Source organism: Brachypodium distachyon, chromosome 2 (genome assembly GCF_000005505.3).
Source record: "Brachypodium distachyon strain Bd21 chromosome 2, Brachypodium_distachyon_v3.0, whole genome shotgun sequence".
Taxonomy (NCBI): Eukaryota; Viridiplantae; Streptophyta; class Magnoliopsida; order Poales; family Poaceae; genus Brachypodium; species Brachypodium distachyon.
Window position 1 is genome coordinate 26484559 of NC_016132.3, and position 12326 is coordinate 26496884.

Consider the following 12326-nt stretch of genomic DNA (forward strand, 5'->3'; position numbering starts at 1 on the left):
AGTAGAAAGGTTATATTTTTAGAATATTGTACATCTTGCATACATAGTTTGTTTTTTTAATAAAAATGGACATCTTCTTTTTCCACGTAGGGTACGCATTTTGTTGTATCAATCATCAATATAGTTTGTGTACGGTTTTACTCATTTTTAACTGAAACCTAAAAATTTGAAGAAACAAAATGACATTAGTGGATACTCTATAAAGATCTTGTTTGCCTTTCTATTAATTTATATCAACAGTTTTAACTCAATGAAGAAAACCAAGAAACAAATAGTGTCGAGGAGCGTGGGAGATATGAAGGTAGCAAAATGGCCAACTCAAGCAACACAAGCACGGCGATGTAAAAAAGAGAGAAGAAGCATGAATGTGAAGACGTGGAGGGGGCAAACTTAATTATTACCCCCTCGACATTGGAGGTTCAGGTTCTAGGTTTAATTTGGGAAATCCTGTGTCAACAAAAGTTGATCCATCTTGGTCAAAACCGTAGATTTATCTAGTACATCGTAGCAAACAAACATATATATAGGAATTGCAAAACATTAGATTCGAGACAAATGAAAGAAAACTGAATTTGTTTTATGTAAAAAAAATTGCATGCCTTGTGCTCCCTCCGATCCTAAATTGTTCTCGAAATATTACATGTATCTAGACGTTTTTAAAAATAGATACATTCATATTTAGCCAAATTTGAGTCAAGAATTTAGAATCAGAGGGAATACTTATTTATACTTAATAGTACTTACGCTAGTATACCTTTCATCAGAAGTAAGCAACGCCCCAAGGAAGAAAGAGACAGACATCAGCCAAGCGTCGGAGTGGATGGCGACGATTGAGAGCCAATCAACACGGCTGACGTCGTTCCGGCATAGGTTGATTCCGGTCATGGGCTCCGGCAGCATCGTAGGCACCATCGGCTCCGGAGGCTTCACTTCCCAGCTCCCATCGTCATGGCCGTATAGACAGAGAATTTCGGTCTCTGCAGCAAACAAAACATAGAAAACCTGATCAATCAACTCAGCTATATAGTCCTCACCTCCACTACCTGGATCTACCATTTCATGCATGCATATATCTGGGACTAGTAACAGCCAGCTAGCCAGATCTCTAACCTGAGTTGCAGAAACCGTAGAATTCATCCCTATCTGCATGGTACAGGGAAACAAGAGTCAGTCTTACATAGATATAGTGCAGCACGGAGTGATGAGGACTGATCGGAGGCCGTCAGGTTAATAAGCTATACTAACCGGTGGTCAGGGCGCGGATGAGGGCTGTTCGCCGGGTAGAGAAATCCTCGAAGACACCCTCCAAATTGAATAACACGGTCTTGGGCGTCTCCATGGGACGACGCAGGTGGTGAGCCGTAGGCGCGCGGCTACGAGGAGAGAGGGAGAGGATGAAGGTGGTGGAAGGGAGTAGCTGTTGCGGCGCCCGTGCGGGCAGAAATGGACCTGGCAGCCCTCCTTCGATTGCTGGTCCCTCTTTTATATTTTATTACACGTATGCAAGGTCCACACGTGGCACACGCTAGGCTGTCAGCGGGTCAACCCATAGGGTGGGACTTAGCTGTTTGACAGTTGTCACATTCTTGTGGAGTACCGAGAAGTAATTAGTAATAAGTTTCGGCACTCTCAAATTTGCTAGCTCACGTCTGTTGCATCCATCAAATCAACAGTTGTCATATGAGACCGAATCAATGGAGGCCAGACGAAACGGTGCCTCTACCCTCACCGGCCGTCCGAGTGCTCATCCTCGGGATCCGCGTCTTATGACAATAACAATTTGTATTCTTCTCATGTGGACCCCGTCACTTCACTTCATCCCAACCTTATCCTGCTAGTGCCTCTCACTCTGTGTGTGGGGGGGGGGGGGGGGGGAGAGGGGGGAGACATGCGGACTATTGAGAAGACCGATCCTAGAGTTAGCTCAACTTTCTCCCCATGTTCTCCTCCAATTTTGTAGGACTCACGTTGTACCCTTGCACTATATATATAAGGCAATACATGAGTTGCACCTTATGGTGCATTCCGAACTCTCTTGTCTCTCTTTGTTCCCTCACATGGTTCCAGGCGCTGGGTTCTAACCACCCATGTCCCCACTTCCGCTGCCCCACCTTGCCATGTCGTAAACACTATCCCCTGCCGGCCATGGTCATGACCTCGCAGCCGCGTTTGAAGCCGTCAGCGCAGGTGCTTGGCTCCTTGCCTCCCCGTCATTGGCTGCAAGACGACACCCTGATCATCTCATGGATCTACTTCTGCGTCACGCTGGAGATTCTTCGCCTCATTATCGTCCTACGCCGACGGCCTCCACCATCTGGCAAGCTTTCCACGGGCTCTTCCTCTACAACATGGAGATGCAAGCGATGTGAATTGGGAACGCACTCCGCACTCTCAAGCAGGGCAACTCGCATGTGCTTATGTACTTTGCTAAGCTCAAGGAGTACGTCGACTAGCTAGTGGCACGATCTCGGTGACCCCGGGCCCACACAGACTGTCAGCTGGTGATGCAAATGTTTTGCGGACTCGGCGAGCGCTTCCACGTCTACATCCAGATCCTCTCCGCCTGGACACCCCTCCTTCCTCTAGTGTCGTGCCTTTCTAGTCATGGAGGAAGCGTGCAAGGCCACAGTCACCCTGGCCTCCCACGACCACGCTCTGCATGCAACGACCATACTCAGCAGTCACAACGACGGTTTCAATCCGTCTCTGGCTCCATCAATCTTGGTAAGGGCAAGGGAAAAGGAAAGTGAAGAAGCAAGAGAATGACGACTCATCTCCCTCCACCGGCAACTACTCCCCCGCAACCGTGACAGCTCTCCTGGCGCACAAGACCCACCCCTGGATAGGCCCAGTGCATGTGTGGCCTGTGTCGTGGTACCCACATGCCCTCAGCTCGAGCATCCTTGGTGTTACCCCGTGGCGCGCACCGCCCCCTCCCTGATGTCACTGCTCTGTTAGTTGATCTGATTTAACCGGAATAAAGGCCATAAATCATGCCCTTAATCCCATTAATCGTGCCCTGATCGGGGGCACTAACCAACTTATGGTTTCAGCCCCCATCGCATAGCACCTTATATAAAGGGGAGTCCAGCTCCCTCGGGTTCTCACTGGTTCACGAGGATATCACCATACACGACAACCTAACGACCCCTACCGATCTAGGGAGGTGCTGAAGCGCACGAGAAGGCTTCTGCCACCGACGGCCAGTCCCATCAGTGTTCCTGCATATGGACAGCGCTGGTACAGACGGGAGGGACACCATTATCTATGTCGCTCCACTTGTACGACTACGTCGACTCTTCATCACGCCATGTCTACTACTATTATCAGCAAGCTGTCCCTCACATTTGTTAAGTGCTCTAATGCATGATCAGTTAACGGTCATTATTATGCTAAAAAGAATAAGATTCTAACATGCTCATCACCTGGCGTTGGCCCCGTATGCTGCTCCTCCAGTTCAAGCACCTGCTCCATCGGCTAACTTTGTGGGATCAACAGGGACTGATCCAGGCACTCAATAACACCTTGTCCATAGACACTGTGCCGCCCCCGCACGGTGATTGGTACCTTGACACCGGCACCACCGCACACCTGCAACGGATTCAGGTGCGATATATCTCCTCTCTTCGCCCGTTGATCTAATCATCCTCGTATTGTTTCCGGCAACGGATTGTCATTCTCGGTGACCCACGTCGATAACCTCTGCACACCCACCTCCTCCCCTCCCCTCTCTATTTAACATCCTCGTCTCCCCTCCCACGATGGCCGGGTAATTGACTTGTTATTCTGGGACGAGCTTGCCGTGATGGATTTCACCAGGATCCTTGCTTCGAATATCTTCTCTGGCAACCGCAAGCCCACGGTGGGTGCCAATTGCCGAGAGTTCTTAGGGACAAGGATCATCATGTGGGATGATAGATAGAGGGGCTCGATGGTGGAGTTTAGAGCTAGCGGGATAGGAACTCCGTGAGACAAAGATTTACCCAGGTTCGACTATCTCTGCTCTTGGAGCTTTCCTGCTTGAATAATATTGATGTGTAACACGGGTTATAGGAGATTATCTGCACTCGTGGTTGGCACCTAGCCCGGCTTTATATAGTCGGACGGCTAGGGTTTGACTGCAGTGTAACATGGGCACGAACTTACATATACCAAATATACTAGGTATCCTTCCTTTACAAGTTGTAATCTAAACCGACCTGGGGGACGGACTTAAGTCGGCCTTGGCCCTTGGCCGGCACATACCATCCCGTGGTTACATGGCTTGTATATCCTCGAAGGGAGTACATCAAGAGATTGGATACAATCTACTACCTCTATCAACGGGTGAACATCGAAATAAGGGATATGTGCAACCCCCTTTTAGTTGTCTGCCTGGGAGCTAAAAGCAAGCCAGAGTTCTTAGTGGATTATGGTGGAGGAGGACGCAAGATTTACCGAGGTTTGGGCCACAGGTGAAACGTACGTAATACCCTACGTCTTGCTTTGTGCTTGGACTATCGAGTGAACATTACAAAGATGCACGAATTAAGTGTTTCTCGAATGCCCTAGAGTTTGATCTCCCACACGTAGTTTCGGTTCTCCCCTTTATATTGTTATGGGAAAACCACGGTCCCCGAGCAAGGCTTACAGTACAAGGTAAGGCCCCAAGGAGTATGCTGCAACGAACGCTCAAAATGCGCCTGACCCGTCCGAGTGGCCGTGGCGCCCTCCTCTGGTTCCAGGCCGCCACCTTTTGTGTGGTCTTCAAGTTTCCTATAAAAAGTCGTTCCTAATTTTTTGAGATTTTTTCTCACACGTTAAGTTACCTAAAATAATAGACCAGCAACAAGGAAATTTCACGAGATGGTGGCTAAATTCATTTTAGTTTGAAAATATAATAAAATTGGTAAAAACCAATAAAGTATGGATAAAAACTCAAAGAATAGAGACGTTTGAGTTGCATTAGTTGTGTGTGGTCTATTTTCGAGTAATTTGTTAGGTTAAACATTGAGAAGCTCTCAATCGTGCTGGATACCATGCTAGGTATCTTACACGCTGCAGAGTTTTTGGTTCGTTTTCCGTACCACAACAAACCATCAGCAGGTTGTAGCTCTCTGGTTCAACATCTAACCCTAAAATACCCTTATGAGGGCTACTAGCATTCACAAACTCACGAGAAGATATCATTTGCTACCAACCCTTTAAGGCCTTGTTTGTTTGGTCTTCTACTTCCGCTTTTTATGCTTCTAGCCTTATAAAAATCACTTCATCCGTTTACACATGAAACTGAGAAGCACGTCCAGAGGTGCTTCCCTCAGAAGCTGCGGAAGTGCTTCTCAGCTTCACGTGTAAACGGGAGAAGTGCTTTTTAGAAGGCTAGAAGTATCAAAAGCTGAAGCAGAAACCAAACAAACAGGGCCTAAGTGCTACCGTGCTACCAACACGTGGTAGCATGACTAAAAAAGGTTCTAAATATTTTGAAAAAGAGTTAGTGGGTTTATAACATATGTATCCACAAACCCAAATTTTTTAAATCCAAACTTATTATATACATAGAGAAAAAAAAAGAAAAATCCAGATGTGATCAGGTCACAAAAATACAAAAACGTAGAAATATTCTAACATTATTCATGTTTGAATTTGTATTTTTCATTTCCTTTTATGTATAATGAATTTAGATTTGATTTATGCCATTGTAATCACATGTCTTATGAATTTATATTTATTTATTTTGAAAATTTTGAAACTTTTTAGTGATGCTACTGATATCACGGTAGCATCCTGGCGGACTCACATGGACGCAGTAAAAGAGTGCCTTTTTCTCGAGGCAGGATCAAAACCTGCTCAAGGCACTCCCACAGCCACAATCCGGTGTGAGTTTTCCTCTCTCCCTGTCTGGCTCGCTCAATCTCCTTTCTTCCTCACTGCAGAGACCGTCCTCATGGCCACAGAACCTTATCGATGCAAGGTAAGTACTAAGTACCTCCCCCATCATCTAGCTAGAACTCCCTGTTTCCGCACGCCGTATTACCTGCTCTTACTCTTCAGGTTTCCTTGTCTTGTTGATCTGTAGACTCTGGTTCTCCGGGTGTCCATCCACTGCGAGGGATGCAAGAAGAAGGTGAAGAAAGCTCTGCAGAGCGTCGACGGTGTGTTTTTTTAAGGAATTAAGAATGAATTTAACTTATTTTTTAAGGAACGTCCACGGTGTGTTATCAACTCTGTCTATCTACCACCATTTTTACTCCGTCTTTACTTGTCCGTTATTTATTTTTTCATGCTTTTGTCAAGAAATTTGCGCATATTTCACTTTTAGCCTCTCTTCAGGCGGGTCATAAACTGCTAGCTTTTGACTGATATTGTTGACCGTACCAAATCCAAGACAAAATTTGAGTCAAGGTAAAGAACCAGATGTGCAGTAACGCTGCAACCTGCAGGGGTTGATGCAGATCTGAGTGTGTATGTGTGTGTGTTTTGAGAGGTGCAGATCTGAGTGTTGCGTAGCAGTCGAGAAGAGGAGACGAAGCGGCGACCGCGAAAAATAGGGTTTCCCGGCGACGCCTGCATGGCGGCTGCCGTCGCTGCGGCTGGATCCACTCCCCACGGATCTGGGTGGCTACTGGACAAGGAGATATTCCGCCGCTGCATCTACGCGGCGCGATCCCGTTTAGAAAGCGGAGAAGACCTGGAAGAAATCTTGCCGGTGCAGGATGATCTCCTCCCGGAGGTTGCGGAACTGCGTCAAGCGATGTTCGACATGCTTCGGTCGTCAAAAAGTTCTCTCGCCGACCGGAAAACCTGTCCTGCAGCGGGACCGGCGGGCAGTCTCGCTGCCGATTGCCTTACCTCGTCGGATCCAGTGAAAACGGCGCAATCACAGCCGGTCATGGACGTGGTCGCTGGGCATACACATATCATCGTCAACAAAGAAGCAAATCTGCCAGAGTCGGCGCTGATCGCGGTGTCACAAATTGGAGATCACGACTCTGCGCATGCTTGGCTGTCAGAGGCGAGATCATCGCCCGTGAATGCTTTTTGCCTGATCTGCGAGATTTCCCCCCGTCCTGAGAATCAGGCACATACATGCTCCCCTGGCGCAGCGGCTAATCTCCACAACACCCACCAACTCCCAAAGCAGGAACTCTCCTCTGAACCACCTGATCCCACTTGGCGTGTGATGGCAGATCGTGGAAGGAAGCCCGGGGAGAGCCAAGGAAGCGCTGCCGGGGACGGTGCCTTCGAGTACACAGCAAAGATTCTGCAGGTGACGACGGAGCAGAAGGGTAAACTCAAGCTGGGCAAGAGAGGCAGCGGGGAGAAGGTGCTCGGGCCTCTCCCAGAGCAGGAAAAGAACAAACGTGCCAAGTCTGAAGGAAACGGCGAGAGCAAGGAAGGACAGGAGCCGAGGAAATTGGAAGGGAACGTGGAGGCAACCGGTCCAGCACTACTACAAAACGGTCTACGGCACATCAGTAACAGGTCCGGCACGACCGATACCGATGAACAAAATCAGTGTCGGTCGCGGCCGCGACCGTTACTGATGAACAGAGCAGGGTCTGCCCGTCCCCGCCCAGCCATACATCAGTGGCGGTCGCGCGAGACGACCGCCACTGATGAACCATCATACCTCGTGAGAGACATCAGTGGCGGTCGGTTAAGAGACGACCGCCACTGATGAATCACGCATCAGTAACGGTCGCCCTAACGCGACCGTTACTGATGTACCCCCTAGTATCAGTAACGGTCGCCCAAGTCCCGAACGCCATTGATGAGTGTCGCGGTTTAAATACACGGGGCAAAGCCGCAGCTGGTCGCGCTCACTACGCCAGAATGGGTTACTGGCGCACGAGCTCCAATGGCAGTACAGCTAGTCCAAAACATTCACCGCCACTGGACGTCATTGGAGGAATCCAAAACAAATACCAGTGGCGGTGAGCAACCACCGCGAGTGTTTTCACCGCCACCGGTGCTCTAGCACCCGTGGCGGTGGTCGTTCACCGCCACTGGAGCTCCTTAGTAGTCACCGGCGCACGAACACTAGTGACGGTTAAAGTGGTTGCAAAAACAAACTGCCACTGGTAAGTCGTTGGAAGAATCTGAAACGAGTACCAGTGGGGGTTAGGTTCCACCGCTGTTGTTAGTGGAGAACTAGTGGCGGTGCCAGCACTCATGCGGCTTTCACCGCCACTAGTGCTCCTAGTACCAGTGGCCGCATCAGTTACCTGCCACTAGTGCTCCTCAGAGATTCCCATCCCGTTTACCAGTGGCGGGCAGATTCTTTGAACCGTCACTGGTAAGTTATCTATAAAGCAAAGTTACTGTGGCTTATTTTCCTCAGCTCGTGTGTCTCTGGACCAACTGCGTCTCTACGACAGTAGCGCGTCGGCGAAGCTCTGCCAAAATTCCATGGCGCCGGCGGCCGAAAGGTTGCTCCCTTTCCCTCTCCTTCTTCATCCTCTCCCTCTCCTTTCCTCTAGCTCCTTCCTCTCTTCTCTTCTTCCTCAATGTGGTTGAAATGGCGCCGGCGGCCGGAAGAGCTCGATCTCTCTCCAGGAGCTGTCCCGGCCGGCCCCCTTGCTTGGGAGGTCCCCCACTCTTCCCCTAGCTCCGTTTCTCCCTCCCCTCTGCCGTCTCTCTGGTTGCTGCGTGCGCGCCCCCTCCCCTCTGTCTCTCTGGTCCCCTCTCTCTCTTTGCTCCCCTCTGTGATTAATTAAGCTGCTCTCTCTCAATAAAATATGTGTTGAATGTGCATGTTCCGTGGCCATCGTGCCGTGTTTGTGAATATTTTTGTTTGTACATGTATACGGGCCATCGTGCCATTTGTGTTCACATGTGGGTGTGGGTGGGTGTTTATTTGGCAACTTTTTGCAAAATTTGTAAATTTTCCAAAAAAGGTCATGCTGAAATTTTGTGTGATGCTATATGTAACTTGATTTATGTTTGTTTATCGTGTTTTGGCTCTGCTTGGATGTACGAGGAGACAAGAAATTGCGAAGAGTGGATAAGAAAACTGAAGGACTTCACTGATGTCGCCACGGAACATCTGCTGAGAAAAGGGGACGACATGACATGTTGTCCATGTAGCAATTGTCGTAACACAAAGATGCTTCTGCCAAGCGATGTGGAGTTGCACTTGCTCCTACATGGTTTTGTGTTGGGTTATTCACGTTGGACTTGTCACAGCAAGGATGCCATTGAAGTTGAAAGCGACCCAGAAATGGAGAACATGGAGCATGATGATCTATCCGACGAACCATGCCGCGGCGAATATCAAGAAGTTCCGCAAGGCAGGGTGGCTGAAATGCTAGATGCTGTGCACCTGCGTAAACAGTTAGATGATGCTGACGATGAGTTAGTGTCCCGTAAATTCCAGAAGCTGAGGGAGGACGCAGAGACGCTGTTGTATGAAAATGCAGGGCCGGACAAAAGTGTGTTGGAAGTAACGCTTGAACTTCTCCAAATGAAGGCAAAATATAACATCGTGGACTCGGGATTCACGGATATTTTGAGTTACCTTTCTACAGTTCTTCCTACGGGCAACATGTTGCCTAAGAGCACGTACGAAGCGAAGAAGGTTGCATGTCCCCTCGGGTTAGAGGTTGTCAGATACCATGCTTGTCTGTTGGACTGCATCATATACAAGGGTGACTACAAAGACATGCACAGCTGTCCAGTATGCAAAACATCCCGATACAGGAAGAAAGACCCCAATCATGAGGGCCTCCCGGAGGAAGAAGTGACTCGTGGTCCAGCGGCGAAGACGGTATGGTACCTCCCGTGTGGTAGCCGGCTGGAGCGTTGGTTTCAAAATGAGAAGGAGGCCATGTGGTTCATCTTCCACGATGCGACTCAGAAGGATATCGATCCTGATGGGGTGTACCGTAACTACGATGGTGTACTTAGACACCCCGCCGATGCGGCTCAATGGAGGACCCTGGACGAGGAATTTCCAGTCTTCAGTGCAGAGCCCAGGAACATCAGGTTCTGGATGAATACGGATGGAATCAATCCGTTCGGAAACATGAGCAGCAAACACAGCACATGGCCGGTGATCCTGTTCATATACAACCTTCCTCCGTGGCTTATCATGAAGAGGAAGTACATCCACCTATCCAAGCTCATACAAGGCCCTAAGCAATCGGGAGCTGATCTGAACGTGTATCTGGAGCTACTAAAAGATGAACTTGCAGAACTTTGGAATACGGGCCGAAAGGTTTGGGACGCTCACAAGAAGGAGGAGTTCACCCTTCGAGCAGCTCTGCTGACATGTGTGCATGACTACCCTGCGAACGGGAACTCATCTTGTCGACGCACACATCGGTACAAAGCGTGTACAAAGTGCAGGAATGAAACGAACTCACAGAGGCTGCCAGTTTCACAGAAGATTGTGTACATGAGACACCGAAAGTGGTTGCAACGCAATGACCCATGGAGGAAGGACAAGAAAAACTTCAATGGGAGGACAGAGCCTCGCCTGAAGCCCATGGAAAAGACTGGGCACGAAATCTATGAAATTGTTAGAAACTTGGAAGTTGTTGCCAGGAAAGCAAATCCGCAAGCGAAAGAGAAGGATGGCGATGGACCTGCGTGGAAAAGGAGGTCGGTGTTTTGGGACCTGCCTTACTAGAAATTCTTACAAAGTCGTCACACCATAAATGTCATGCACGTCGAGAAGAACGTGTGCGACAGCTTGTTGGGCTTGCTAATGAACAATGCAGATAAGACAAAAGATGGGCCAAAGGCACGGAAGGACCTGGAGTTCTTGGGCATAAGGAAGAAGCTGTGGGCGGTAGAGGAAGAGTCACCGGAAGACCACAATGGTGAAGTCACGGTAACGACATGATGTAAACCTGCGTGTTACACCTTGAGCAAAGCCGAGTTACACAGAATGTGCCAGTGTTTTCACAGCATAAAAGGTCCATCCAACTACTCGTCCAGCATCAAGAGACTCGTTGACATGAAGAGTCACAATCTTGTTGGCATGAAGTCTCATGACTGCCACGTGATTATCACGCAGTTACTTCCGGTTGCAATAAGAGGTGCCATGGAGCCATGGGTCAGAGAGACGGTGATGAAGCTTTGTGACTTCTTTGACAGAAATCGAGCAAAAATCCATCACGGTGGAACGCTGCCTCCAGCTGAAGGATTCAATGATACAAATTTTGTGTGAATGTGAGATGTTCTTCCCTCCAACATTCTTCGATGTCATGGTACATCTGATGGTCCATATCACCGACGAGATAATCCTACTAGGGCCCTCCTTTCTGCACAATATGTATGGGCCCGAACGATACAGCGGGGTGCTGAAGCGGTATGTTCGTAACAGAGGGCATCCGGAAGGCAGCATCATGCAAGGCTACCATGCAGAAGAGTGTGTGGAGTACGCCACTGATTGGTTGGCGGATCGCAAACCCATAGGAGTACCTGAATCACGACATAAGGGCAAACTAGAAGTTGAAGGTGGGCTTGGCCGGAAGGTTCTGGATGTGTATTCATCAGGGAGAGAGGACGACTATATGAGAGCACATATAATGGTGTTGCAACATATGTACGAGGTCCAGCCTTTCATCGACATGCATATGGAAGAACTTGAGAACCGGTACCCTAACAGGAGTGCTGATTGGATACACAAGACCCACAATGCAACATTCGCCATGTGGCTCAAGAGTTTTTGGTATGCCAGGATGGCGGCAAATGAAGAAGAAAGGACCGCTCAAAAGTTTTCGTGGCTACCCGACGGCTGCGTAGTGACTTATTACCAGTCGTACGTGTCAGATGGGCACGTGATGTCAGACAAGAAGATCATAGATTCACAACAATGACCCTGCCTCGTGAGGTTCCTCGTCATAAAGTGGACGTGAAGAAAATCCCGGCAAGATGGGAACCATGGCAGTTTGCTAAAAAATGCAAACAAGTTTCCTTCATCGACGACCCGACAAGCAAGAACCGTGTTGTCGTAAGGAGAGGGAAAAGAAGCATAGTTGACGTCGACAGAGTTACTTCACAAAAAGACTATGAAGGTTTTCCTGATCCAACGTCAAAGCAAGAAGAAGAAGAAGAAGCATCACGGACAATCCAAACAAGGAAAAAGTCAAGACCTGAGGTAAGAGAGGAGGCATACGCTAGAAGCGGCCATAGTGAGACCCTAACATATAAGAGGAAGGAGAAGACCGGAAAGAACAAGAAGGACGAGATTGTGGAATAGTTGAATATTTGTGTATCTTTTCGTAGTTGATGTTTAACGATGCTTTTGAATGGAAAATTGTAACTTGTATCATGTCAACTTTGAAATCCAAAGTCTTAAATATGTTCTGAATTTGAAATAACTTGTTCAAATTCAAAAT

At 48.5% G+C, this 12326-nt stretch overlaps 1 protein-coding gene and 1 long non-coding RNA gene across 2 annotated transcripts; one reads left to right on the plus strand and one right to left on the minus strand.

Moving 5' to 3' along the window:
• Nucleotides 1–137: 137 nt before the first annotated feature.
• Nucleotides 138–1339, minus strand: LOC112270730 (PHD finger protein ALFIN-LIKE 2-like). Its single transcript, XM_024458795.1, has 4 exons — nucleotides 1246–1339; nucleotides 1111–1143; nucleotides 745–977; nucleotides 138–158 (listed from the first exon to the last, which is right to left on the minus strand). The coding sequence occupies exons 1-4, from the start codon at nucleotides 1337–1339 to the stop codon at nucleotides 138–140; spliced, it is 381 nt and encodes a 126-aa protein (XP_024314563.1).
• Nucleotides 1340–5802: 4463 nt separating this feature from the next.
• Nucleotides 5803–6258, plus strand: LOC100825196. Its single transcript, XR_002963910.1, has 2 exons — nucleotides 5803–5950; nucleotides 6056–6258. It is a non-coding gene; the product is annotated as an uncharacterized LOC100825196 (long non-coding RNA).
• The last annotated feature ends 6068 nt before the right edge of the window (nucleotides 6259–12326 follow it).

Excerpts from the sequence above, each read along its gene's own strand:
- LOC112270730 (XM_024458795.1), bottom strand. The coding sequence starts at position 1,339 with ATGGAGACGCCCAAGACCGTGTTATTCAATTTGGAGGGTGTCTTCGAG. Across the intron at positions 1,144-1,245 it reads CATCCGCGCCCTGACCACCG|ATAGGGATGAATTCTACGGT; the intron begins GTTAGTATAGCT and ends TGTACCATGCAG. Across the intron at positions 978-1,110 it reads CTACGGTTTCTGCAACTCAG|AGACCGAAATTCTCTGTCTA; the intron begins GTTAGAGATCTG and ends TGTTTGCTGCAG.